Source organism: Anthonomus grandis, chromosome 13, assembly GCF_022605725.1.
Source record: "Anthonomus grandis grandis chromosome 13, icAntGran1.3, whole genome shotgun sequence".
Classification (NCBI taxonomy): Eukaryota; Metazoa; Arthropoda; class Insecta; order Coleoptera; family Curculionidae; genus Anthonomus; species Anthonomus grandis.
The window spans coordinates 16,110,266-16,137,858 of record NC_065558.1 but is presented as its reverse complement, the minus strand read 5'-3'; the positions used below and the strand labels follow the sequence as shown (position 1 = coordinate 16,137,858).

General features: G+C 33.1%; 1 protein-coding gene across 3 annotated transcripts in view; it reads right to left on the bottom strand.

Moving 5' to 3' along the window:
* Nucleotides 1–2,278: 2,278 nt before the first annotated feature.
* The window catches only part of LOC126743564 (cilia and flagella-associated protein 47-like), a 54,992-nt gene continuing 29,677 nt past the window's right edge, over nucleotides 2,279–27,593 (bottom strand). For all 3 annotated transcript variants that reach the window (XM_050450708.1, XM_050450710.1, XM_050450709.1), the window contains 10 exons: nucleotides 25,163–25,619; nucleotides 24,832–25,105; nucleotides 24,650–24,781; nucleotides 24,343–24,595; nucleotides 21,981–22,249; nucleotides 21,704–21,924; nucleotides 21,403–21,650; nucleotides 13,687–14,002; nucleotides 2,766–3,098; nucleotides 2,279–2,712 (listed from right to left, as the gene is read on the bottom strand). In XM_050450708.1, coding sequence (XP_050306665.1) covers nucleotides 2,321–2,712; nucleotides 2,766–3,098; nucleotides 13,687–14,002; nucleotides 21,403–21,650; nucleotides 21,704–21,924; nucleotides 21,981–22,249; nucleotides 24,343–24,595; nucleotides 24,650–24,781; nucleotides 24,832–25,105; nucleotides 25,163–25,619 — 2,895 coding nt within the window. In that variant the 3' untranslated portion in view covers nucleotides 2,279–2,320. The remainder of the gene's footprint in view (nucleotides 2,713–2,765; nucleotides 3,099–13,686; nucleotides 14,003–21,402; nucleotides 21,651–21,703; nucleotides 21,925–21,980; nucleotides 22,250–24,342; nucleotides 24,596–24,649; nucleotides 24,782–24,831; nucleotides 25,106–25,162; nucleotides 25,620–27,593) is intronic.

Below are 27,593 nucleotides of genomic sequence, written 5' to 3'. Positions count from 1 at the left end.
TGTCTGTGTGGTATAGTTTTCATTTCTTATATTTGCTTTATTAGTTATAATTGCCTGTATGATAGTTTTCTTCATGTTTATCTGTGACATTTATAAGATTTGCTTTTTCTATATTTTCCAAGTATTATTGTTATTATTTGGATTGGTTTTACATTTTTTCCATTTTATTCATAAAGCAAATCACCACATGCCACATTTGTTATAAAAGGGAAAGTGATGACGAAAAAACTTGATAACGAAATGGGGCGAACAATAATATCACAAAGCAAAAATTTAAAAACCTCATCTATATTTATAGTAATATTAACTTATATTATTATTTGAAGAAGTGAAATAGTATGACCTCTAACAACAGTAAGGATTCATAAAAGTGGAGATTAACTTCGAATGATATCAAACTTTCAAAAGAAGCATGAATCGCCGAATATATCACTTCAGATAAGAAGTTATGTGGCGAAGACCGTTTCATAGCTCCAGGTAAAAAAAAATAGTTTTTACAATGGCACCAAAGCCATGTTCAGAAAATTTGTATATTCCAGGAAACATCCTCGTATATACAAAATTTATATGTCGAAGAGAAAGAGAAAAATAATGCCTTACCTACATATTATTCGTATACTTGGGATTCATCAATACCTCTTGTGACTTTACAGCACCATATCGTCAAAGATATCACAGGCTCCTTCAAAAATCATCTTCTTTACGGTGACGGATAGCGTGTGTAAGTAGTACCTTTTGAGAAGATTTGAGTAAAACTTTAGTTTTTCTTTGTAAGTGACACTGCGTTGTATGAAACCTTAAAGATACCGCTTCAGACATAGTAGTAGTAGTAGTAGTAGTAGTAGTAGTAAGGGTGGGGGAACTAGAGCTCGGCAAGTAGGCCTGAGCAGTTCCTTTTCGCCAACCCCAGAATCACCCACCCCTACGCCTCCACTCCCAATGCGTGGTCTCCACTGAGTCGGCCCGTGCTTTTAATAAAGGCTTGCACGTTGTCCCAGTCCAGATCTTTAAGATCTTCCCGCTGGAGTGTCGTTGCTCCGAAAATTTTCTTTCTAAGGCGACTCCACCTATCACAAATACCTAATATGTGGTATGAAGTTTCCTCCCCTGTACCGAAATTCGGACAGAGTGGGCTTTCTCTCATACCAAGAAGATGTAGATGCCTGTTTAGACTGTTGTGCCCGGTCAGGATTCCCACAAAGTCTTTGATTCTTTGTAGGGTCTTTGTTAGCAGTCGCCTTGCTTTAGAGCCGTCATGGTCTGGTATCATTTCCTTGGCCTGTTTACATCCTTCTGTCCTTCTCCAATTCTTCCTTGTTTTTTCCCAGGCCCAATTATCAAGTGCCTGGGAGATTTGTTTTTTGCTAAGACCGAGACAAGGTTCGGGGCCTACGAAAGGGTTAACGGAACCTTGTCTTGCCAGTTCGTCGGCCCACTTATTGCCCTCAACACCTTGGTGTCCTGGGACCCACCTCAGTCTTACTTCCTTGTGTGCTGCAAGCCTTTCCAATGCGTCTCTGTATTCCTGGACTAGCGCTGAGCTGACCCTGGGATTCTGAATCGCCTTGAGGGCAGCTTGACTATCGGAGTAGATGCAAATCCCCCCATTACCATTTAATGCCTCTCGTTTGTTCGCTACTTCGAGTATAGCAAACACCTCCGCTTGGAAAACTGTGGTATGTTGCTCTAGCGGGAAGGATTCCCCTGTGTTCGTTTTCATCCTGTACTTTCCGGCTCCGGCTGAATTGGTGCTTTTCATCCATGATCCATCTGTGTACCAGGCCTGGAAACCACTTGGCTCTTTAGTTTGGTTCGCTGACCATTCTTCCCTTGTCGGGATTTCGACTTGAAACTCCTTCTTTAACCTTAGTTTGCCACTTTCTGTAGTGCATGTTCTTACACATCCTGAGAGCAATCCCCTCCCTCCGCTCTCTCTCATCCTCTTATACGCCGCCATGGCCTCCCTCTCAATCCAGACTGGGAGGTCCGGTAGCCCAAGAAGAATATTTAGATATAACTTTTAAGCCGAAAAAAGCTTTACAGCTATTACTTATAATAGCCCTGATGTAGTTACAAAAAAGTAACTTAATGGATGATTATAGTTTAGCAACATCTTGGAGCCGTTGTAACTAAAATCCCTTTTACCCGTGCAGACCTCCTTGAAATCTCCATTAGTAGTTTCGTTCTTGCTTTAAAGCGTATATTACAAAATTTATTAAATTCAATTTTCAACGCGTCCTATAATTAATAAAGAAAATCACTAAAATAACAGTTTGCATAAAATCCAAAATACTTTATTTAAAAAAAATAGATACACAAGCTAAGTTTTATTTTCGTCACCACTTTTACTATCCTCCTTACTACTATAACTAACGTGAAAATTACTGCCTTTACTCTCCCTGATATTCTGGCGTGTCTCGGGGTCATCCCGAAAGATTAAATTATAATACCTCACTTCCATATTATTTACATTCATGAGCTCTACCAATAATTCTTTGGGCCTACCAGTACCATTCCAGTGAACAACTAAAGGCACCAGTTGTTCCTCTGAAAACACGTCGTTTATGGTAAGGGTTGGTGAGGGTGATGAGTAACCTTCAGGAAGATTTATGTTAAACTCTGCTTTGTCTTCGTAGATGATGCTGGGCAGCATGAAACCTTGAGGGTATCGCTCCAAATAGAACCTCATAAGACGAAATACAATCGGAGTGTCTGTAGGAGTATAATTGGTTAGTTGATTGTATAAAATCATTCAATTAACTTACCAAAGTACTTCTCAAAAATCTTTACAATTCCGGGTGTAAGGAATTTTGTAATCATGTTCTTTGTGCAGTTCCAGAAGGCTAAATTCTTGCAGGGTATGTAGCTCAGTAACATCTTGGGACAGTTGTAATTAAAACCTCTTTTGCAAGTACATGGCTCTTTGAAGTCTCGATTTTTTAAGTTTATGGTAATAATTTCTGCCTTATTTTTATTGGTGTTTGCAATAATGGTAACTAAAACACAGAAATCGCCCACGGTTTCGTTACAAAAGTAGAGATAGAAACGCATGACTCCATGGGATAGGAAACAGGTACGTAGAATTATATCGGCTTGACCTAGAAAGGAAATATTAATAAAAGCATTATATTATGTTTAGAAAGTTATGAACAAGGTTAATAAAAAAGATAATAGATGTGAATCCGACTGGATTTAACCTCGATTAGTTATTATTATAATGATTTAAATCACGGTTTGTGCCGTTCTCAACCGTTGAACATTTTTCTAAGACTTTTTTTTGATTTAGGATGCATACTCTTGGACGCTTTCTTGTATTCTTAGCATTGCTAACTGATTTTTGGATGGGCCGGTATAGGCGCCGATATTATTTTCAAAGATAATTAGGGTCGCAAGAATTATCCGGTTTCATACATGAAATATTCGGAAGTTTACTTTATGAAAATTAAATAATGTTAGTGAGAATCTTTAAGGCAGGAGACAAAAGTCAACTCACCAACTACAGACCTATTTTAGTGATAAATATGTTTTCTAAATTGTTTGAAAAGTGCCTTAAGCAACGATTTGTCGAATTTTTTGAAAAAAAAATATAATAACCAATTTGGATTAATATATCTATAATTTAACTAATATTACTAACTAATATATCTACGGAAGACGCTATGTTTACACTAATTAAAAATGTTTATTCCCACAATAATAAAAAGACTCTAGCAAACTTCTTAGATTTATCAAAGACGTTTGACACGGTTGCGCACAATATACTTTTTGAGAGGTTAGAAAAAGTTGGTATAAGAGGGAGGGCACTGCTTCTAATAAAAAATTATTTAACTGGTTGGAAACAGAAAGTAAACATTAACAATGTTTATAGCGAATATGCGACCATTACTACGGGGGTGCCCCAGGGTACGGTATTAGATCCTATATATATCCTTGCAATGTGGTATCATATGCTGATGACAGCAGTTATTTTCAGCTAACAATTGGAATGAAGTATATGATCGGGCAGAGTTGAGGTTAAACAGAATTTACCGTTGGCTAGGTTTAAGTAAAATCAGTGTAAATTTTGAAACAACTAATTTTATTGCTTTTTCCCCCACAAATGCAGATCAACCGAAAGATGAATATTTAATACTCCATGCGTCAAATTGTAGTAAAACCAAAAACTGTAACTGTGTCAAAATTAATAAAGTCAATTAAATAAAATATTTGGGTTAGTTATATATAGTTATATATAGTAATTATAGATAAAAATTTAAAATGGAATGAACATGCTGTCTTTTTGACCTCTAAAATTAGAAAATTAATTTACAAATTCATTCAGCTTAGAGATATATTTAACAGAAAATGTAACAGAGATACGGGATTGTTGTTTGGGGAGGCTTATATGATGCAAATCTGAAGGTTCTATCAACTTGTCAAAATAGTATTTTAAAAATTTTATCGAAGAAACTTCGTAGATACTCTACATTGTTATTGTCTGAAGAGTTAAATGTCTTTAACATTAGAAATTTGTATTTTTTTTCCTTTTTAATATTACATTATTTAATTATCCACTTTTTCGTTTTAGTGTTGGCACCTCTGTCGTCTGGCCAACTTTGTCCATCTTGCCATGCGCGTCATTTCGTAAACAAAGAGTGAATCGGTGCACACAAATTGATTATCAATTTAGTCTCGATCACTCTCCTCCAAACAAAAAATAAGTAGGTACATATCTGTACCTCAGAGCCAAAGTATGTTCAGTCACAATTTGGCGTTTTTGCGATTACCACGCCAAATTTTTAAATGTTAAGTCATCTATACATAGCAATTTTTTACCACTTGATAGCATTTTCCGTTACAGAGTTAGAAATTTTCAAACTAAATTAAGTCCACAGTTTAACAAAGGCCAAATCCAATTAAGTCTACTTAAAATAGTTTTCCTTTTAGAAAATATCAATCCACATTATATTAAGTGCCTTAAAATTCTTTGGCTTAACAAAGTTGGCAACATTGCACTATGTTAAATTACATGCAAGTTGTAAACAGTTTTATTCAGCCAGTTAAAGTGTACGCACTGTTTTGAAATTTGCTCCTTAAATAGCTTCCCCAGTGTGTAAAAAATGAATTCTAGAACCCTGGAAATGTTATCAAAGTGTGTTCCAGAGAAAGTTTTAGAGAAGAAAATGCAAGGTTTTGGTAAGTATGATTTTTTTTTAGTATCTATAATACAATAAAATAAAATTTAGGCCAAAATTATATTAACAATCATTTTAATTTATTATTAAGTAGAAACTGACTTATCTGAAAAGGACTATCCTTTTTACTGACTTAATATTGTTTATAGAGTTTTATAGGGTACATTTTTAATTTTAAGGAAATGCAGGACAGGCCAAAAATTGCAGTGAAACTACTGATTTGAACTCAAGCAGCATTCTTACTGACACACGATTAGAAACTCAAGGTTTGTATTTTTGTGTATTACTTTTTTACTGACTTAACATAGTTTTGGCTTTTTTTATACAAACTTTAGTCATGACTTAATATCCTTTTCGTTAATGTTTTTTTCATAAAGTCTGTCTAATACAGTAAATTTTAAGAGTAGAAATTCACCCGTTATTTATACTTTGTATTCGTTTATTAAAACCTAATTTATTAAAACAAAAACTTCTAGAAGTTAGTTTTTAAACTAAAAACAATAGGAGGTTCGATATTTTTTTAAAATTTTTTAAAACTATCTGATACAATTTTTATGTTTTGCAGAGGTCTTAACGAAACCGATACAAGTTTTGGAGCCGTTCAAAGAAAAGGATCAGTTCAAGGAGACCGGACCTGTCCAAAACCTGTACTTCAAGAAAAAAACCAGGACCTACGACAGGAAAAATTAAGAGATTTTTTTTCTGGTGGGCAGATACAAAATGACGACATATTTACTAATCAAACCATCGTCCATCATCCTAAACAGGATTTTAATACACCTGAATGCAGTTATTTTAATGTAAATGATGCATTACTATCACCAAGTAACTCGGAGAGTAGGAGAGCTCAAAGAACTAAAAAAAAAAGTTTTTGTATCTTTTTTGTATCTTTGGCAGTGACGACAGTGTTATTGACCCAAATTTCGAAGGTGATGTTGACAATGAAATAAACAGCGATACCGAATATGAAAATGAACAAAATACGGAAAATCTAAATGAAAAAAGAACAAAAAAGAAGAGACCAAATAAACATCTTTGGGAAAAAAATATTCAAAAGCGAAAACGACTATCAGGAGTAGAATATGTAACCGTTTCCAAAAGAACTATTAAAGAAAAAACTTTAGGACCTGCATGTGGTGAAACATGTAAATTGAAATGCAAAAACCGAATAAATGAAGAAATGCGTAAGACTATTTTAAGAACCTTTTGGAACAAAAAACAAACAATTGATATGGGAAGACAGTTTATTGCATCTCACATTCAAAAAGTATCTGTTAAAACCAGACGGGCAAGAAATAATGTTCACGAGGGTAAAAGGCAGCATGCAAACAATTATGTTTTTTGAGGAAAACAATGAACGCATCGCAGTATTCAAAAAATTCTTTTTAGATACACTTGCTGTATCTCAACAAACTGTTGATACTGCATTAAATAAAAAGAGATGTGGGGGCATGATTTCTCCAGATAAAGAGGAGATCATATTCCAAGTAATAAAATCCCAGAAGACGTTCGCCAAGGTATACGCAATCATATTGTGAAATTTCCCACTTACACCTCCCACTACTCCAGAAAAAGAACCGAAAAAAAATACCAAGGAAATCACCTTAATTTATCTAGAATGTATGCATTGTATGTTGAAGATTGTAATGATATGACCTTGCCATCAAATCAAATAGGTAAAGAGTGGCTTTACAGTGAAATTTTTAATTTTGAGTTTAACTACTCGTTTAAATTGCCCGCAAATGATACTTGTGACCTTTGTGATAAGCTAAAAATTCAACTGCAAAATTCAGAGTCACTAGAAACAAGACAGAGTTTGCAAGCCCAATACGATGAACATGAGAGAGATGCCAATAATCGGTACAGGTTAAAATCCAAAGACAAAATACGCTCAAGAAGTCGAAATACTGAAGAAGTTGTTATGGTTGATTTGGAAAAATGTTTGCCCAGTCCTGACTTGACAAACTCACAAAGTCTTTATTCACTCAAGCTTTGGACATTTAACTTTACGGTACATGATTCAACTTCACAACAATCTTACTGTATGATGTGGGACGAATCTGTATCTGGTAGAGGGGGAAATGAAATTGCATCCTGTATAACACAATTTGTAAAAATATGCGACTTATCAGATAGTATTCAAGAACTAACAATTTGGTCAGATAATTGTCCATCCCAAAATAGAAATCTGCTGATAATAATGAGTTATTTTTGGATTCTAAAACAAAAACCCACCTTAAAAATTTTAAACCACAAATTTTTGGCTAGAGGACATATCCATTTGGAAGCGGACAGTGATCACTCGATCATTGAAAGGGAATTCGCAATTCAAAATTATTACTCCTTGGGATTGGCAACAAATGGTCCATCTTTGTGGTACAAAAAAAAATTCAATGTTGTTGGAATGCAATCCTTCGATTTTCTAAACTTTTATTTTATTTTCTAAACTTAAAGTCCTTGTATCCTCTGCTCCATTTCGTTTGAATAAAAAAAATTCATCTAGGGAGGATTTTCTTATTTCAAAAGTAGTGCAAATACAAGTAAGACAGGGAAAACCGGGGATTTTGTACTATAAAAACAGTTTTGGTTCAGAATTTTTAGAAGTCGATTTAAACCGACAAACTAGGATAAAAAATATCTTCCCAAGCAAATTACCTTGCCTGAAAAATGGTCCAAAACCGATTTCTAAAAAAAAATATGATCATCTACAAAAATTACTTCCATGGATACCAAATCAATTTCACGAGTACTACAGGACCCTTAGACACAATAATACAGTACAGGAAGAAGATGATGACTCGGTGTAAACTTTATAATTATTTGTGTTGTTTCCTACAGACATTTAAGTCCTACTCTAATAATTTTCTATTTTATAATATAACTTGAAAAAAAAGTAACATTTTTGTTAACTAACATGGTTTGGTTTGAGTTTTGTTTCACTGTTTCGACTTAATATTAGTGTTAAGTCTTAATATTAGGTTAGTCACTTAACAAAAAAACAAAAAAAATTAAGGCAAAAATCAAAACAAATTTAAGTAGATAATATTTTTTGTAACATTTGTGTGAAATTTGGAAAAAATTGCTGAAATAGTTACAGATATATGATAAAATAAAGTCACAAAACAACTTAACATGGCTTTCCTGACAAATGGCAATTTTTGACTTAACGTAGTTTGGCACTGGGGTACTGATATATAGGTATTTATTTAGATTTATTTAGCTTTAATTATTGGGTAAAATATTGTTTATTATTATACTTATTAGTTATAGTTATAATTATGAAGTTTTGAGGTATTATTGTATTCTAATTTATAACTTATATGTAATATATTTTGATTTGATTTGATAATATATAAAATAATTGCGGTAATTCCTGAAGTTTACTATTTGTAGTTATACACATAGTAGAGTGCAATTATTTTACTATGCTTCAATCTTGGTGATCTGTTTTGAATTAATCTTTCAAATATTCAATATTGGAATAGTTACTATTTGCCGTCGTCGAACACATTGTGCGACATATCATTGAAAGCAGCAGAAAATTGTCTATTTAACTGGGCTAACAAAAATTAGATCGGTTGACCTACAACTGAATAGTAAGCAAAATGTATGGAAATAATGAATATTTTATAGACCTCAAACTTTGGTATGTCAAATATCTAGGGGAGAGTGGTACACAATGACACAATTTTTAGTAAATCCACTCTAGTGTGCGATTTTAACGTTTCAAAAATATGCATTTAAGATGTCGTTATGCGTATATATATTCCTATAAAATTTAACAGTTACTGAATAAAAAAACACAATTAATTACATAGAAATTATTAAAAATATTTATTTCTGCATTTGTATCAATGTGTACCGCTAGTGGTACAGTTTGAAACATAAGGTAGTTTACAATAAAACACATTCGAATAAATATATTAATACGAAAAATCTTTATGTTTTTACGTTTATATCAGTGTACAATCATATTGTTAAACTCTAATCCAAATTTATAATAAGAAAAAAACCTTTTGTTCTTTATACTTATAGGTTTCGGTAATAACATAACGAAATCCGATTTCAGTCCCGTATGAATATCAGGAATATCCGGAAAGTAAAATGAATTGGACACCTTAGCACTTCTTCTTAAATATGAAATTTTAAACTCATTAGAATTTATGACTTCCAAAATTTTAGCGACATAGTGGATGTTATTTTCAAATTTCACTAATATAAATGAGTCTTCTAAAATTGCAGTTGTTTCGGTAATTGCAGTAATCGTGTCATCTTTCTGTTACTCCATCATATGATATTGGAGATCATCTAAGGTTAATTCATCATCCGAAGAGTCCGCTAACTGTAACTCTGAACTTTCATATTCCGTTTCTGATTCACTCTCACTTGTCTTTTTCTTTTTTACTTTGTACGTCCTTTTTATACTTTTTCTTGTCTAAAACTTTCGATATATTTCGCTTTACTTTTATCACTGTCTTAATATTTGGGATTTTATTTTTTTCTGTTTTGTAAGTAAGCTCTTTCATTTCCGGCGTGCTGGTTAAAATAACACTTTTCTTCGATTTCCGTGTTCGATTTGAATTTTTCCTGGGCGCAGCCTTTGGGAATCCTCGAAACTCAAATGACGAAGTAAAGGAACTCTCTGATGTCGACGCTATTTCAAACGTTGAGTTTTCCTCATCTAGTCCACATTCCCTAATTTTCGTTGCACTAGATAAATCAGCGCTGGAGGTAGCTGCAATGCTTGCTGACGATATATCATTAATAATAGTAGCTTGTATTACCACCATTCCTTTTTGTGTATCGTCGTTTTCTAAATCATCTTTTTGTCTGTCAGTAAACGAGGATGAAAGAAAATCAGCTTCCATAAAAATATTTTTGTTAAACGGGTAGATTGCTGTAGATTTGAAACCGTTTATAATATTTTCAGGAGTCATAGATTTTGAGTGAGCTATACCGACACATTCTGCAATTTGGTATAATATCATAGGAACTCCAGGATGGTTAAGAAGCCACGAATCAATTGCACTGTTGTAAAAAATTTTGAAAGAATAAAATACTGACTTATCTAAAGGCTGCATCTTGTTGCTTGTGTGTGGAGGTAGGGTTAAAATAAATATGCCATTCGATTTTGCTTTCTCTGCTATTTCCAAAGACATATGTGTTTCGTGATTTATATGTGTTTGATGATTTGTGTTGATATGTGTTTAGTATTTTATAAGGTTGGAACTTTTTTATTCAAATTATCCGCTATTTTACGGATATACTGTATAATGTGTAATATGTAATTAATGCTACTTAAACAAGATCTGTGAATCAAACTATTTATAGAAAAACTCCAGTTTTGAGCGAATTAGTGAAAGAAATTATTTGTGAGATATCGGGGAACAGAGCATATTTTTTCTGAAAAGGATAGAGTAGTGTACTGGAGTGTAGCTAAGTATTAATGCTTCTTCAGAAGCAAGTGATGAAAAATTATTGCTTTTCTTATGAATTCATTGCCTTTCATGAGGCTAGCAAAAATTAAGCTCTCTCTGTATTTTTCCTCAAACTTTCACTCAACCATTTATTTTAACGATTGGAACTAACTTTTATAAGAATTAATCAATGAAGACTATTTGACAATCCACTGAAACTTTAGATGCTATTGTGGTCTAAACCATAAAACTTTAATATGCCAAATGCTTTTTACACTGGATAATAACATGGACACTACAAGAATCCAAGTTTGGTCTACCACAGGCCTTTGGATTTTACATCTGCTTAAAGACCTAAAGTTCTTCTAGCAAAGTAGATCAATATTTCTAAAAAATATTTTAATAAGAGCGCGAAATTTAAATTGCGTATCACATTTAACAAAACGACAATCAAAATGTCATATGATTATGATGTGATAGATCAACAGTTCAGAGATAGGGGGTTAGTAAACACAGTGGAACAAGATGTCCCATTAAAAATTATTTTCAATACAATGAAAGTTTAATTGACACCTTTCGTAAAATTCATCCAGTGAAGAGAATAATTCATAAATTTTACTGGTTCAGTTGTGAGGTTCTAAAGTAATGTCCAGAATTTAACTGACTTAACAATTACGGTCAGCAAACCATTAACAGCGACAAGAATTCATCAAGTGGACCAGAGCAATCTACGGATTTTGCAGATAAAACGCCATGCCAATTTGCACCTCCATGGCTTCGTTAATAGGCAAAACTATTCATTTCATTAGATTCATGAGAAAGAAATATATCTATAACGTATTACTCTATGATGTGCATTTTGTTATGCACGAGTTTGCTCGTGTCCATGTCACTGCCTTATTTGTTGACCAGAATTGGCTGTTACCGTTGATTGAATAATAGGTACTCATAACTACTATTATTCAATCAACGCTGTTATGCTTTTGCTTGCTTAAACGCCTTTAAACTGCTGGCTTTAGAGTTATTTGAAGTCACCGATTTATGTGACTGAGGTCTATGTATTCAAATTTGATAAATGTAATATAATGAAGTGACAATCAATATAGTCTAAGTCTGACATTTTCCGTCATATATTTAAAGTTTTCTATTTTTTATCTCTCTTGCATACATACAATTATTTTATAAGTTTGTTTTGAACAGCCTCGCTTCAAGCAGCGCCAGCGGTCGCGGGCATATTCAGAGCCGTAGTGTTACGAATTTTACACAATTTTGAATTAACTTCCTTAATTTAATTATTTTCATCATATTATTAAAAATTATAATTCTAATGCAAATTCATTGCCTACAAAACGATCAATTGGATCTGATTTACCTGTTTCATATGCTAGCCGTAGGTACTTTAAATCCCGCTGAACGTAACTATTCTACAATTGAAAAACAACTTTTATCTAGTATGGGCTACAAAGTAATTTCGTCCTTACCTTTGTGACTATAAACCACTTTAATGGTTATTCTAAATTTAAGAGCTTTACTCAAAATAATCAAGATGCAGACTCAAGCTTTATATATGAATTTACATGAATTATGTATAAATTTATAATTTAATATAAGAATGCACTTTCACCACCAAAAAAAGAAAATACCTCAGGGAAATCAAGAAATTCCCTTCTACTTATACAAATATATTCTCTATGTATAAGTAGTAACTTGTTACCAAAAATCACTTATATAAGTATCATGTACAAAAAAAAAACAGACAACCGGATACGAAAGCTGCATCTATAACTGTGATACTAATATTCTACACTTTTATATTAAAAATATGTTTGATCCTCAATATGTAATTTTTCATTACACTTAGTGCGTAAACTTCATTATCATGTAATGCACAATAATGCCATATCTAATTATTGATTCAATCAATGTTTTGTAGATCATAATAAGTTTTATATTATTAAGACATTTTCGCAGCTCATAGAATATATGAATAAAGCATCTAATCTTTTTACTAGAAGTCACAGCTTAATCATGCTACTTAAAGTTCTTGTCAATTTGTACTTCTGAGTAGATTAGTAGGCAGAATAGTCTTCTGCTACTATTCAGTTCAAGCACATCAAGCAATTTTTGATGCGGCACTATATCAAAGGTCTTGGCTAGGTCCAAGAATACTGCAACATATATGTTATAATATATTCAACAATAAATGTCTACTCCGCAAAAAACCGCAAGTTGTGAAATATGCAAGCTCGGTTTGGCCTCTATACTATAACAAACATAAATATTATCTGAAGAGGGCGTAACGAAGATTTCTAAGACATGTTGCATTTAAACAAAAAATTCTTTAAGACATGGTTAGTTATTCAAAAACTTGCAAATACTAGTGCAAAGGAGAGGTCAGCAGGGATTGTGTATTCTATATAAGCTGCTAGTTTTATAGATTCTCCAGAATTGCCTTCTTTAATAGGGTTAACTAAACATCGCAACAATGTGAAAAATAATAATATATTGTAAGTTAGATGTCATCATACCAATTATACTGCTATTATTCTCCTGTAACTATACCAACGTAAGTGTAAGTGTGTTCAGTTTACACACTTTCCAGGGTATGTAAAGTTTCACTTTTTACGCACTAGTGCGTATAATTTATATTTTGTCAGCAAATGTTTCGAGTTTTTTTTACCGTAAAGTCGTTTAAGTACGTAAAGTAATTTGATATTTTTGATTTTTTTTATGTTTTCTTCGGTAGTAAAAAAAATGTTGTATAAGTGTGTAAATTTCTCTTTTTTTAATCATGGGAATTGTCAGTTTTTTTGCAAAGTTTCCCATTCATCAAAAAGGACCATTTTACACACTTGTTATATAAATAACTATTTTGGTATTAATAACTTGATAATTTTTGGCAGAAGATGAAACCTCATTCTTTATAAATGCAATCAAAGACGACTGCATTTTTGCTTGTATGGCCTATATATAGTCATAAAGCCAAAACATTTGTACAATAAAATTAACAGATCTGTCAAAAATTCACATAAAAAACTATCAGCATATTCAACAATCAAACAATAATTCACTATTTTCACATTACAAAAACGTACCTTTATCGCTAAACTCGCACTCGCCATTCAGTATATCGATTTCCCTGGGTATATAATTTTGTTGCAGCGAGGCGAACGAATGCATATCGGCATACGATTTGGGTTGTTCCAGGCAATAATAAATTTTCGCCACGTAATTTTTTCGCCCGTAAGGGGTTTTAATGGGGATCTTTTGTCTCGTCCATTTGTACGTTTCTACCATTAATTTAATTTCGTCGGAAGAGGAGGTTTGAGGCATCCCTGTGATGGATACGGCTTGACTTTGGGCGTATTGGTGCCCGGTCGTTTCGCCCGAGAGGACGAGTATAATCGAGGCCTAATGTAAAAAAAGGATAAAATCATTAGTCAATTATTTTTTTTTTCAACCAATTTATTATGTTTTTTAAGGAGTACAATATTTATTTAGGTTCAGTGAAATCAATATTTATTATTAAAGGGGCACCTATAAAAAATTTGATACCTATTTTTTCCCGGGAGTCATTTTAAGATTCATGAACATATAAGTTAGCAAAAATAGTGTTTTGTTTTGAGGCAGTAGAAGTCGGTGTTCTCGGTGAAGTTAGTATGAACCCTACATTAAGTACCAGAAAACTTTCTCATGTAACAGGAGTCTCGCGGACCACTGTATATTATTAAATAATCCCAACTATCTTTTAAATGTTTGCTTCTCAGACGGATGTTCATTTTTTCTCAATGACACTGACAATCGTCGTAATTGTCGATACTGGTCCGACACGAATCCAAGGATCTACCATGAGGTTCATACTCAACACCCTCAAAAATTAAACGTTTGGGTTGGTATTTTTGCTGATCACATAATTGGAGTATTTTTCTTACCGGGAAATGGAGATACGTACTTAGACCTTTTGGAGAATGCCGTTAACCCAGCATTGATTGAAATTATGGAAAACGACCAACGCAAACTGAAGAAAAATGCGATATTTCAGCAAAACGGGACTCCTCCCCATTATGCATTACCAGTACGGCAGATTCTGGATGAAACTTTTCCTGGTAGATGGATTGGAAGAAGGGGTTCTATCGAATGGCCCGCGAGGTCACCCGACTTATCTCCTCTTGATTTCTTTTTGTGGGGACATTTAAAATCGAAAATTTGTGCCACCCAACCTGAATCGTTACAAGATTTACGGAACCGCATCATTCATGAATGCCAACAAATAACACCCGATATTCTTCACAATATCCGGGAACACTTTAAACAGTTACTACACTATAGAAGTAAGCGGCGGACATTTTTAACACTTAATAAGGATATGCGCAAGGACTAAACAACGAAATAAAATTAGATTTCTCTGGAACCCGCAGCTCAAATTTAAAAAAAACAAAGCGTCATTGTAAAGAAAATTAAATGCCTTTTCAAAAGATGTATCACAACACACCTCCCATTAAAAAAAGGGTGTGTGTCGCCCCCACTAAAGAGTTGAAGTTGTGGGGTTAAAAATTTAAACAAAAAATCGTTTTTCTAAAATCAAAAATCGCCGGATGCGAGCATTTTTGTTTTGTAAATCAAGAACCTCTAAAAACTAGCGCTAAAAGTATTAAACAATGGTATCGTTTCAAAATCTTTGACAAGCTGTCATACTGCGAAAACTCAAGTTAGCAATTTTAAACTTGGCAGTTATAACTAAAATAAAAAGACCTTTAAAATAAGCTTGACACTTGACCCCCACTCCTATTTAAAATTTTGAGGGTGGTTGCAACCACCGCCAAGAGGTTAATGTTCAGGGGTTGAAAGTATTAAAAAAAATGTCCTCCTAAAAAAAAGTCCCTTTAAGAATTGTTTCGATGGGCCGTAGGTGTAAAAATATGTATCTTAACGCATATATACATATATATGAATAATAAAAGATCATCTTTCCATCTATCTTTATCGGAAAATTGAGTTTCGAAAAGATGTTCCATAATTTGAATATTCGTTTCAGCGGTATCTTGACGCTGCCTCTACATAGAACGGCAATGTATGAAAGATCTTTTACATAATAAGTTCGCAAAGTATAACATAATATATACCACTCTCTTATTCTCTCTGTTCTCTCTGTTCCTCCCTTGTCACGGGTTTATTGTTGATAGATGTCAAGTTTTAGAACTAATGGTTTCATAAATATTTGGCGAAGTTCAGCAGTGCTGTTATTAACGGAGTATACAAGCAAAAGTTAACATAAGTTACGGCAACTAATACCAAAGCATCAAAAACAAAATAAAATTTCCAAATAATTAAAATTATAAAACTTAATAAATATAATAACCAAAGTAAACAAACTATAAATTATACAAACAATTTGAACAAAAATTGTAATAGATGCACTATTTAAACATTGTTTACATTTTCTTTTAAATGTTAAGTAAAGGAAGCTAGACAGTTACAAAAAATATCGGTGTTGGCCAACTTAGGTAACAAGTGGGAAAATGAACGTTGGAAAAATTCTTTCCCATGCTAAGGAATATTTAAGAACCGATTAAACCGCTTCGCCAGCCCAGGTGCAAATTTGGACGATCGCGAATTTTCAACTACCCAATTTCACGGTATTTTGCACTAATATGCTCTTTAATATTTATACCACATGTAAATCGTACACCAGCATTTTGTACTTTTTGAATGAGTTGGTAAGTTTAGCCGTTAAATCTGTCCCAAGAATTTTTTTATTTTGGTACAAATTTTTTAATGCGCCAAAAGACCTCTGTACCATTTTAACAATTTGGTTTTCAACCCTTAGGTCTTATCTCTATAATAATTAAATTATTAATTAATTTTTATACTTATTGGCGATTAATAATCGTTGTACTATTTAAAGTAAGATTAATCCTATTTTACAGTGTATCTTTGATGGGTCCGAGAAACCTAATTGCTAATTTATTAGGATTTATTATTACTGGTTCACAAAGCTTAATTATTTCAAAAGATATTTTATCTTCCCCAGAAGCTTTTGACTGTAAACTATTTAAGAAAAATCTAGTTTTAGTTTCAGTTACCTCCCTTAATCAGAAATAGCTATTAATTTTATGTTTGTTTCGATGATATTTTAAAGTAGTATCATTGTTTAAAAGGGAAACCTGGAAACGACATATATAAAATGTTTATTAATATGCTCTGCATCTTTTAAATGTAATGGCAAATTTAAATTGATTTTTTTCTTGTTACAGACATTCATTTGGTTTAAAGCAGCGTTACTCAAAGTGTGCTCCGCGAAACCTCCGGTAGGGCTCCGCCAGCAGTCATAATAAATGAATGCATGTATTAAAGTGGACCCTATAAGAATAAAATTACCTAAGATAAAAATAAACAACCAAAACAAGACGTCTACTTATAGGTGTTACTGGTACATATACGAAAATTTAATATATGTATTATTAAGTAAATGCCCGACCTATTATATCGAAATGTTACGAATGAACAGCGTTACTCGTACGCCGCCATTCGCCCCCGGACTATAAGCAAACGAATGACCTCGATTCGTCGCGGTGTTTCTCGTGCTCGTGCGTCGACGCGTACTTCGGCGAAAATCGTCTGGCTCTCCGAAGTTTCTGAGGAATTCGAAATAATTCGATGGTTGCTGGTATAATATAAAGGAGGATTGTTTGGCGCGGAGAATTTATTAATCAAGCGACGTACCACAAAATTTACTCACACCGCGCTCAGTATTTTATGTTCGCTTGTCTTGTTGTTCGTAATGGTTGTAAAATCTTGTGTAGCAAAAAATGTGGTTCGCTTGGAATACTTGGATGATGCGTCAAATTCAAATCAAGGTGATATAACGGCGTCAAGTTCTAGTTTTATGGTTTCAAGTTCAAGTAGTAAAACATTTAATGACACACTGAAGGTGAAAAATTAAAGTATGACAAATCATACATTAATCTCGGATTTGTTGATTCCAACCGCTCACCTCTTTGTATGTTGTGCAGCAAACTTCCTTCCTAATAGTTCGATGGTACGTGCTAAGATGCGCCGACATTTAGAAACTGTACATCCCGATTTCAAAAACAAAAGTAAATAATTTTTTCTACGTAAAAAAGAACAATTATAAGAAGACAAAAAACTATGACGTATGCGACTCAGACTGTGAATGAAAAGGCCACGGAGGCATCGTATTTGGTTAGTTACCGCATTGTCCAAGCAGGAGAAGCGCACACTATCGCTGAAAAGCTAATAAAACAATGTGTAGTAGACGTAACAAAATGTATGCTCGACGAAAAATCTGTAAAGCATCTTTCTACAGTGCCGCTTTCAAACGATACAGTTACGCGCCGAATTGAGGATATTGCAGCAAACAAGAAGTGGTTTCACGGCTTCAAAATAACAAATTCGTCTTGCAAATGGATGAGTCAACTGATGTTGCTGGACTGGCCATCTTGCTAGTAATTGTGCGATATCCATATAAACATTCACTCGAAGATGACTTGTTTATGTGCTCATCGCTGCCTACTAATACAACCGGAGAAGGCATTTTTAACACGATTAACATATTTTTTGAAGAAAACCAACTCGATTGGAATGATTGCAATGATATTTGTACCGATGGAGCCAAGGCAATGACAGGTAGAACAGCAGGAGAAATATCACGAATAAAAATGACAGCGCCAAATTGTAGTTCCAGCCACTGCATTCTGCATAGACAATCACTCGCGGTTAAGAAAATGCCGACAAATCTAAAATTGGTTCTTTATGAGTCAATAAAAATAATTAATTTTGTTAAGTCACGTCCATTACAATCCCGATTGTAATGGACCCTCAATATTATGTGAAGATTATGATAGCGATCATAAAACAGTATTGCTCCTTACTGAAGTGAGATAGTTGTCTCGGGGTAAAACTTTGATAAGGCTTTTTGAACTAAGAATAGAATTAGAAGCTTTTCTTATAGATGTTCCTTTTAATTTAAAAGACCGTTTGTTCAATTAAAGCTGGTTATTTAGACTAGCATTTTTAGCAGACATGTTTGGAAAACTTAACGAATTAAACCTGTCACTGACAACAGTTTTCAAGCTAACAACAAAATAACTGCCTTTAAAAGAAAATTAGATTTTTGGATTACTTGTTTTGGTAAGAGAGAAATTGAAAGCTTTTCATTGCTAAGTGAGTTCCTTAGTCACCATAGTCTTAGTGATACAGAAATATTTCAAAATGAAATATTTGTTAAATTGATGCAATATCTCAATGATCTAAAAGGGACTTTTGAATCTTACTTTCCTGAAGAACAGAATACAAAACTGAAAATAAATTCATGGATTCAAGACCCTTTTTCATCTAAATTGCAGAAGCCTGAAAATATATCAAGTCAGATCTATGAATCATTTTTAGAAATGACATCGGATACAAGCATAGAATAATTGTTCAAAACAATTTCACTAAATGATTTTTGGTGCAGGGTTCGTGATGAATATCCACAACTTGCCATAGAAGCTTTGAATGTTCTTCTGCCGTTCCCAACAACGTATTTGTGTGAAACGGGATTTTCAGCATATACAGCTACAAAAACAAAATACCGCAATAGACTGGATGCCGAACCAGACATGAGAATTCAATTCTTTCTTCTATTAAGCCTGACATTAGCCAGTTGATGAGGAATAAAAAAACAATTACATGCCTCGCATTAAATAAACTTAGTGTTATCATTTGCTTACTAACTCACTTCTTACTGAATCTATCTTTTTTGTATGATTATTAATAAGCAATTTACATACAACTGCTTTTGCTTTTAGTTTAGAGTTTCGGATTCCGATAAAAATTTAGTTTTTTAAAAGGGTTCCGTCACAAAAAAAGTTTGAGTAACACTGGTTTAAAGTATGCCAAAAGACTTTCTAGTTTTGGAACCATGACACATATTATGTATGTTTTTTTTTCGTTACGTGTAGCCTTTGTAAAAATATTGTGCATTCTTTTATACTCTCCTAACCAAAAAGGTTTTTGTCTGTTTATACTTAGAAAATAATCTATTTCGTTGTTTTTTTCATAGGACATAGGTTAAAGTTATTATTAATATTTCTAGGTGTTTTTATATGTATACAGGTTGGAGAATCATAAAGTATAGATCATAAAGATCATAAAGTATAGAGAGGTATGGCAACATGCACGCATGAATTTTGAGCACTCTGCTACTCGTCTGCTACGTCGTTGTTTTTCAGTACGATCTTAGTAAGTGATTTTAATAACTTGGTAATTGATGCAGATTTACTTACATTAGTGTACAACCCACAAAGAATCGTAATATCAAAATTCTAATATAAACCCTGATAAAAATTGAAAAATTTAAACACTAAACAAAAATAAAACTAATACTTTTAAAACTTAAAAAAAATTACTTCTATAAAAGCCTCAAACTTAGTCTAAACTTTAATATTTGGATAAATAATAAGTTAACCTATTAAAGCCATTTCGTACTTTCAAAAGAGTTTCTGGTAAAATGGAATTGGCATATTTAATATATGTTTATGTCTAATGTATGTCTCGTAACTCCACTAAATTTGTTGGCCTACTAAATTTGTGTTTTTAAATGGGCTTCTTAAGATAATCTCAAAAATAAAAGACATTTGAGGACAAATATGGAGATTTAGTAGGCCATAAGTATTTGTTAAAAATTGCTTCACCATAACCACATTATGAACAGGAAATCCGCCTTAATGGCAGCAAAAAACATGATTTTGAATTGAAAACGTCTGTACTGATGTTCCCAAGACTAACAACGCACAACGATATTGGTTGGATAAGGATCATGTTCCCATGTAATGGAAAAGAACATTTATCTGAAATTTGAATATTTCATAAAAAAATTTTCATTTGCTTCTCCAGGTTTTACAAATTTTCATTTTTCGCCACTGATCTTCAAGGAATATCTCTTGAGTTTTGGAATATTTGAAATATTTGTATCCACATTTTTTCCAAATACTGGTAATAGCATTATGGTTCATATCCAGTTTCTCTCCAACACAAGTGGATTCAACACTTGATTGTGTTGAATACTACAAACCTTTATTCCAGTCGTTGTTACTCCTGAGCTCTTTCATGTTTTTGTACTACAAGGTGGCATTTATGAAACTCTTGAAGAAGACAAAAGGATGTCTCAAAATTTAAAACCAATTTTAAAAATATTTTTGGCAAGTAATCGGTCTATTTTCAAATGTAATTAAAAACAAATCCCCATATTGTACTGCCGAATTGCCTCCATAAAACCAATTGATAATTTGAACTTGTTCTAAAGGAGTGTAAACAGCCATAATAGATAATAATTCAATAATGCAGCAAAATGAGGCATGCCGATATTTTTATTGTAAAAAATAAGAACAGCAGCTACCTATCATAAGACCGGAGGTGGCCGCTCATCGACGAGAGGAAGCGGTGCTGTCATTACTTAGGACAATGCGTAATCTTCAATTCCTCAACATGTATATTTGTCATTTTGTGGTTGTGTTGTATAATATTAATATATTGTTACAACCTATTTAGATTTCGGATTTGCTTGGTTGTTAAAGGATTTGTTAAATTATTTTTGAGTATTATTTGTTGAAAGGTTAGATGGAAGACCCCTATATGCAAATTTGTTAGTTAACTGTAAGTTACTGTTATTGTTTGACACTTTCACCCCAAAGGTTTAATAAAATAGCTACTAATTAATATATGATTTTGTCATAAATATGTTTATATAAATACAACATAGTCATGTGCTTAAGTTTCACTAAAGAATCTAAGTTTAATTAAAAACTTACTTTAAGAACTTTTTTTGCAAAAAATGTAAGGTTTAAATTCTTGCTTTTCTTGGGTGGTATGTTTAAGGATTGACTCTCCAACTCAAACAAGCTCTCATCTTCACCATAAAAAAAGGCACTGTAACTCACAGGAATCTCACCGCAATTTTGAATTGCTAGACTACAAACAGCTGATTGTGATAGAGGCGCCTCTACTGACACCTCATTGATAGGATAAAAATGTGGCAAGACTTCATAAAGATAATTCACTAAAAAATTATATCTGGCAATTCATGCTTTTTTTAATAAAATATTTAACTACCTATGAAGATGATTTTAATGATTTTAGCATCAACGAGGGTCTGCGGATGAACCTCGAAGCTAAGCTTCAGAATTTTCCAGGCTTGGGTCACCCTGCATGCGTTGTGCATGTTCTGTTCTAGAGTCTTGGGAAAAGCGTACATATCATTCAGAAAATCTATTAAATAGGGACAGTAAGCCAGAGTGAGGGTGCCTAAAGCCACACTGAAACATATGGAGCAACTGAAAAAAATCAAAGTTTTAAAGGATAATATTACCAAAACCAGGTACTTACTTACCTCTTTCCTAAATTAAAAAAACTCTTGAATAGGGTGGGGTTTTTAAATTTTTCGTTGGGCCATAGTAACTGTCTTTGACGATTATAATGGTATTCGAGCCACAAAACTATTTTAGCGTCACAATCCAATAATTTAGGGAACCGGTTAATGTTATCATTATAGTACTGATGAAATTCTTTACTGTCTTGTTTAATAAAATTAGTCTCTCCTGCAGCGTTACATGACATTAAGTCATTTTTTGGATACAATATTCTTATTTGGACTAGGACCTAGGATAGAAAATGCTGTGAGATGTAAAGAAAAAAAATCCCATTTCAGTGAGATCAGCTTCACTCAGGCTAATCCAGGCAGACTGAGAGCTTCATGACGCCCATATTATTTTTTTTTTCAGGAAATAAGAGTATTTTTTAAAAGTATTAAAGTTTTGGTTGGCAATTTTAGCTTTTGTATTTTTGGAATTTCCTATTCTTAGGTTTGTATAATTTTCATATTTTTTCAAGAAGTTTGGCTTCCTCGAACTTTTGCCCTTTTCGATACAGATTCCTTAAGAAAATAAAGTCATTACTTTAAAAACTTTGGATTTTGGTGCCTTTGAGTTTATCCATCTGGATATTGAATCCATTATAGGTTCACCTATTCTAGAATACGCTACATGTTGGGATGCTTTGTACTTGTGTTCCTGAACTTATTATTAGTTCCATTTTGTATTATTAGGTTTGCCTAAATTTTAATTTTTAACTAGGGTCAGATGAATTCTTAGGTCTAATGTTCATCTATTTTTTATATTTAGCCTAATATTTAGCTATTATGGGTTAGTGTTCTTGAGCTTTTATTTTTCAATTTGTGTGTATGGGTTTATTTTTCAAGTGTGTCATTTAAGGTTATTTATTTTAATCCACTATTTCAGGTAGTTGATGGGGCTTGTGTGTCTTTCAATTGAAATATCTTTATTGTCTGATTGTGCTTCTTATCACGTATGTTGTCGAATTTTTATTGTTAGGTTTAAATTCGGGCATTAATTAATATTGATTTTTCATCTAGCATTTGCAACAAGATTTCAGAAGAAAGTTTTTTGGGATTTTGTCCTTAGACTTAGAGTTCGCTTGGCGCAGGCATTTTGAGCATTACCTGCTTTTAAATTTATCAATTTTCATGTATAAGCCTATAATAAATAAAAAAAAAATTCAGGCAGTTTTTTTTTGTATCAAAAATTAAATTCTGTGATTTTTATTTAGAAGTCTATAAAAAAGCCAAATTGAAAAAAAAAGCCAAACACTTGGCCACAAGCCTTTGTACATACATCACATGTATAAATCAAAAAGAAAAATAAATAAATTAATATGGTCATTAAGTCTTGTGCATAACACAACATTTTTGACAACTTTTAATCCCTTAAAATAGTTTTTGTATCTAAACTCTAGTTTGGAGCAATAGCAAAAATTGCCAGGATTGGGATCCGACATATTCTTAACAAAGTGGGAGTGTCAGCCTGCAGGGTAGTAAGAGCCCAAGGTGGCCGTTCCGGAAAGGATGAAGGATTATGATGTCCATGGCTGTTGCAAAATACTTGTTTCCTGATATCCGGAGTAATACTTTTAGAAGGAAGATTGATGTTTTATGATTATTAGTGCCTCGAAAAGCTTGCTGGAGGTGAAGGAGGACATAAAGATTGGATTCTGATCGAATATATTGCTGAGGTACTTGGCATGGATAAAAAAAAATTACTTGCATCTTCTTGGTATTGACTGTTATTACCAATTGGTTTATCCATTGCTCGAGCAGTCTTTCTGGAGCAAAGATTCTATTTATGTACTCGTTGAGGTGGTTGGAAATCAGTTTTGTAGTGGGTTCTGATGTTGATGAAAGGAGCTGAGTTTAGAGTGCGTCAATAGCTTTCCATCTCAAAACATGCTTTCGAAGTTCCTCTTACTATGCGCATGCCCCGTTATTGCCTACTTGTTCGTTTCTCTCAATCTGCAGATTCAATTGGGATTTTTATTTAAAATTACGGAAGGATCTTTCCTTTTCAGCCAGTTACACTAAGTATAAAAAATAAAAATGCCTTTGCGTTGGTTGTTTGCTGGTTCTTCACCTGACTGTGTATAGGAGTTCTATGCCTCACGAGCCTTTCAAACGACAGGAAGAATTTCCACTAAACAAAAGCCTTTGATCCCGATAGGAATCCTAGGAGAATCTATTAAACTTCCTTTAGTCCTTACCAGATACCAAAGAGATCAACTAGATCAATAGGGTACGTAAGTAACCCAGAATGACAACCAACACCTGAATTGTGTCATTTATGAGTTAAGATAAAGTCTTTTAATAACAATAAATATTTTTTGAGCAATATTGTACAACCTACTTTATAGATAGTAAAACACAAGTCCATCCAGCGTTGCTTACTGAACCGAGAAAATTCTTCCTGTCCAAAATCCTCATCATCCTCTTCACTTTTAAATCCGTTTTTATACTCAGTATAGTCGGCAAACGTAAGCAAATGCTGAGGCTTTAATCCGGCCACACGAATCCCTTGACTTTTCATAAAAGAAATCGCGTTTCTGTAGGTCACATAGCAGAAAAGAGCCTTGTTTTGAGGGTCTTTGGACGGCATAAGACTGCAAAAAAAATATATGTAATTTGCGTATATAAATGTAAAATTTTTTTTTTACTTATTATCAATATATTTCATAATAGATTTGTTTATTAAATTAATGAGCAATTGCACCAATGGTAGGTTAGGATACTCTTTTTTACCCAAAGGTCCTGCAGCAGGTTTTTCTTCAGATGCCTCAACTGGGTACCTGCAATGTTCAAATCTATAAATTTGGTCAAAAGATATTTCTTTTCTAACCTAGCAATGGTATCCGGAATAATATAATAATTCGTGTAAAAAAAACCTTGAGTAAAAATCCATCTTTCCATGATGGAAACCAGGTTGCGCAACATTTCTGCATAAGGTGATTTATCTTCTTCGATTGGAAAGTATGGATAAGTGGAATCTTTAATTATGCTAGACTCTGACATAAAATTTACTACAGCGGCTTTGTCTGCACTCGCATAAATTTTGACTTTGGTTTTTACTGAACAAGGGCATGAAAATATAATTGAGGTTTCTATAAAGCAGTCTGAAAACAAATAAATAATTTTTTAAGGTTGTATTGTAATTACATGTAAAAATTTACCTTTAGTGGGCGCAAACTTAACGACGTACCGAAAAACGCTTTTGGATTCATTGTGCTCCTGTCCTTTCAAAGAAAATTCAATTTCTGAATGATTATGTTCAAGCATTATGGCATGATTACAGGTATGACCCAACAGATCCAAAGTAATCGTTCTGAATTGTTTAATGCCATATTTCGATGGTATGAAATAAATCGAATTAACGTCACTAATGGTACGAGGCTTTAAATTTTTTCCATTTAAAGTCAAATGATTGAACGGTTTAGTTTCTGAATGATCTTTTACGAATATAGGGACTTCTTCTGCAAACGTTCCGTATACTTCCGGTACAAACCGAATATTTAAAGACCAACTTTCATTGGGCTCCATAAACCGCTTTAATAGGTTATTTTGAACAGTTTCATCCTTACAATCTGTGATGATTTGAAACGGTTCCAAATCTTCTAATTTAAACCATATCTAAAATCGGATTACAGATTTTATACAAAGTGTTAAATGTACCACCCTATATAGTATTTTGGCCACTATAGAAAACATAAAAATGTACTTAAAAACTAGACACAATAAACCTATTTTTAGGAGCCAGTTTGCGTCTATTTCATTGCCTAGGTTTCAATTAAATATACGTTAGCATACGTAGGATACAAATACGTTTAATTAAATTACTTTAATCCTTTGCAGAGGTTAAAAAGAATTTTAGTAAAATATTGTTATTTATAGAGATAACTATTATTTGAAATAAAAACAAAAACACGTAAATTCTATACAATGTTTTTATGTGATCCCAAAACTAAAAATTGGTAGAAAATATTAAACTGTTGCATTTAGAAAAGGCTAAGTTTGGGTAATCACTTTTAAACAACGCCTCTGATTTTATATTCAAGCACACTAATGAATTCTGCGTAAAATATCTATCTAAAGCAGTCTTCATCTTTTTTCTATCTAATACACGGTGAGAGCTAGTAATTTAGAAACTGAAACTTTTCCTTGTCACTCAGAGGTAAAACGAGTTGTTAGACTAATTCTGTTTGTAGCTCTCTTAATTTCACAAAAATGTGGTGTCGGTTCGCAAAAATCGTAAAATTCTATAAGGAAAAATTTAAGAGATGCAATAAGGTCTAAAATGGGACACAGTGTACATATTCAATATCCTACAAAAAAAGTTTAAAATTCACAGTTAATTTATAGACCCTCAACGAGCTTTACAAAACAATTACAGTCTCACATCAGCGTCTGTGTGTACTGTAACTTTTCTACTAAATTAGTCTAATGAACTTGCCTAAGACGCTCTGGTAACAATTGCCGATTCTCAAAAAAAAATCTATTGCAGTTAAAATTTCTCTGTCTTTTGTCTTTAATGTAATAAAACCAGTAATAAATCGCAGTTATTATATTATGTATATGGTGGCCCACCGAAAAGTTCAGCAAGGTTTGGGGCCCTTTTTTAAAAAATAAAAAAATGCTCGGATCCGTCAATTTTTGTTTTTAGGGAGATAATTTTTTTTAATACTTTTAACCCCTTGGCGAGGGTTGCAACCACCCTCAAATTCTTAAATAGAAGTGGGGGTTAAGGGGGAAATTCTCTGGATGAAACTTTTTCTGGTAAATGGATTGGGAGAAGAGGTGCTATCGAATGGCCCGCGAGATCACCCGATTTATCTGCTTTTGATTTCTTTTTGTGGGAACATCTGAAATGGAAAATGTATGTCACCCAACCTGAATCATTAGAAGACTTATGGGACCGCATCATTCATGAATGCCAACAAAAAACACCCTATAAGTATTCTTCACAAGGTCCGAGAACACTTTCAGCATTTACTGTACTATTGTATGGGGGTAAACGACGGACATTTTTTTTTTAACATTGAATAAGGTAATGCGTAAGTACTAATCAATAAAATTAAATTAGATTTCTCTGAAACCCGCAGCTCAAATTTAAAAAAACAAAGCTCTATTTAAAAGAAAATTGAATGTCCTTTCAAAAGATGTATCATAACACACCCCTTCCCATTTAAAAAATAAGGGTGAACGTCGCCCCCCGCTAAGGAGTTGAAGTTGTGGGTTAAAAAACAAAAAATCGTTTTTCTAAAATCAAAAATCGGGTGCGAGCGTTTTTGTTTTGTAAATCAAGAACGTCTAGAAACTAGGGCTTAAAGTATTAAACAATGGTAGTGTTTCAAAATTTTTGACAAGCTGTCATACTGCCAAAACTCAAGTTAGTAATTTAAAACTTGGCAGTTGTACCTAGAATAAAAAGACCTTTAAAATAATCACTTAACCCCCACTCCTATTTAAGATTTTGAGGGTGGTTGCAACCTGCAGTTACAGTCCCGTAACCTGCTTTACAGGTAGAATTTCCAAATTGTGAGCTCTTCAACGAAGCCGGAATTTTAGGAAAATTAGATTTTAAAGGCGTGACACTAGCTTCTACAT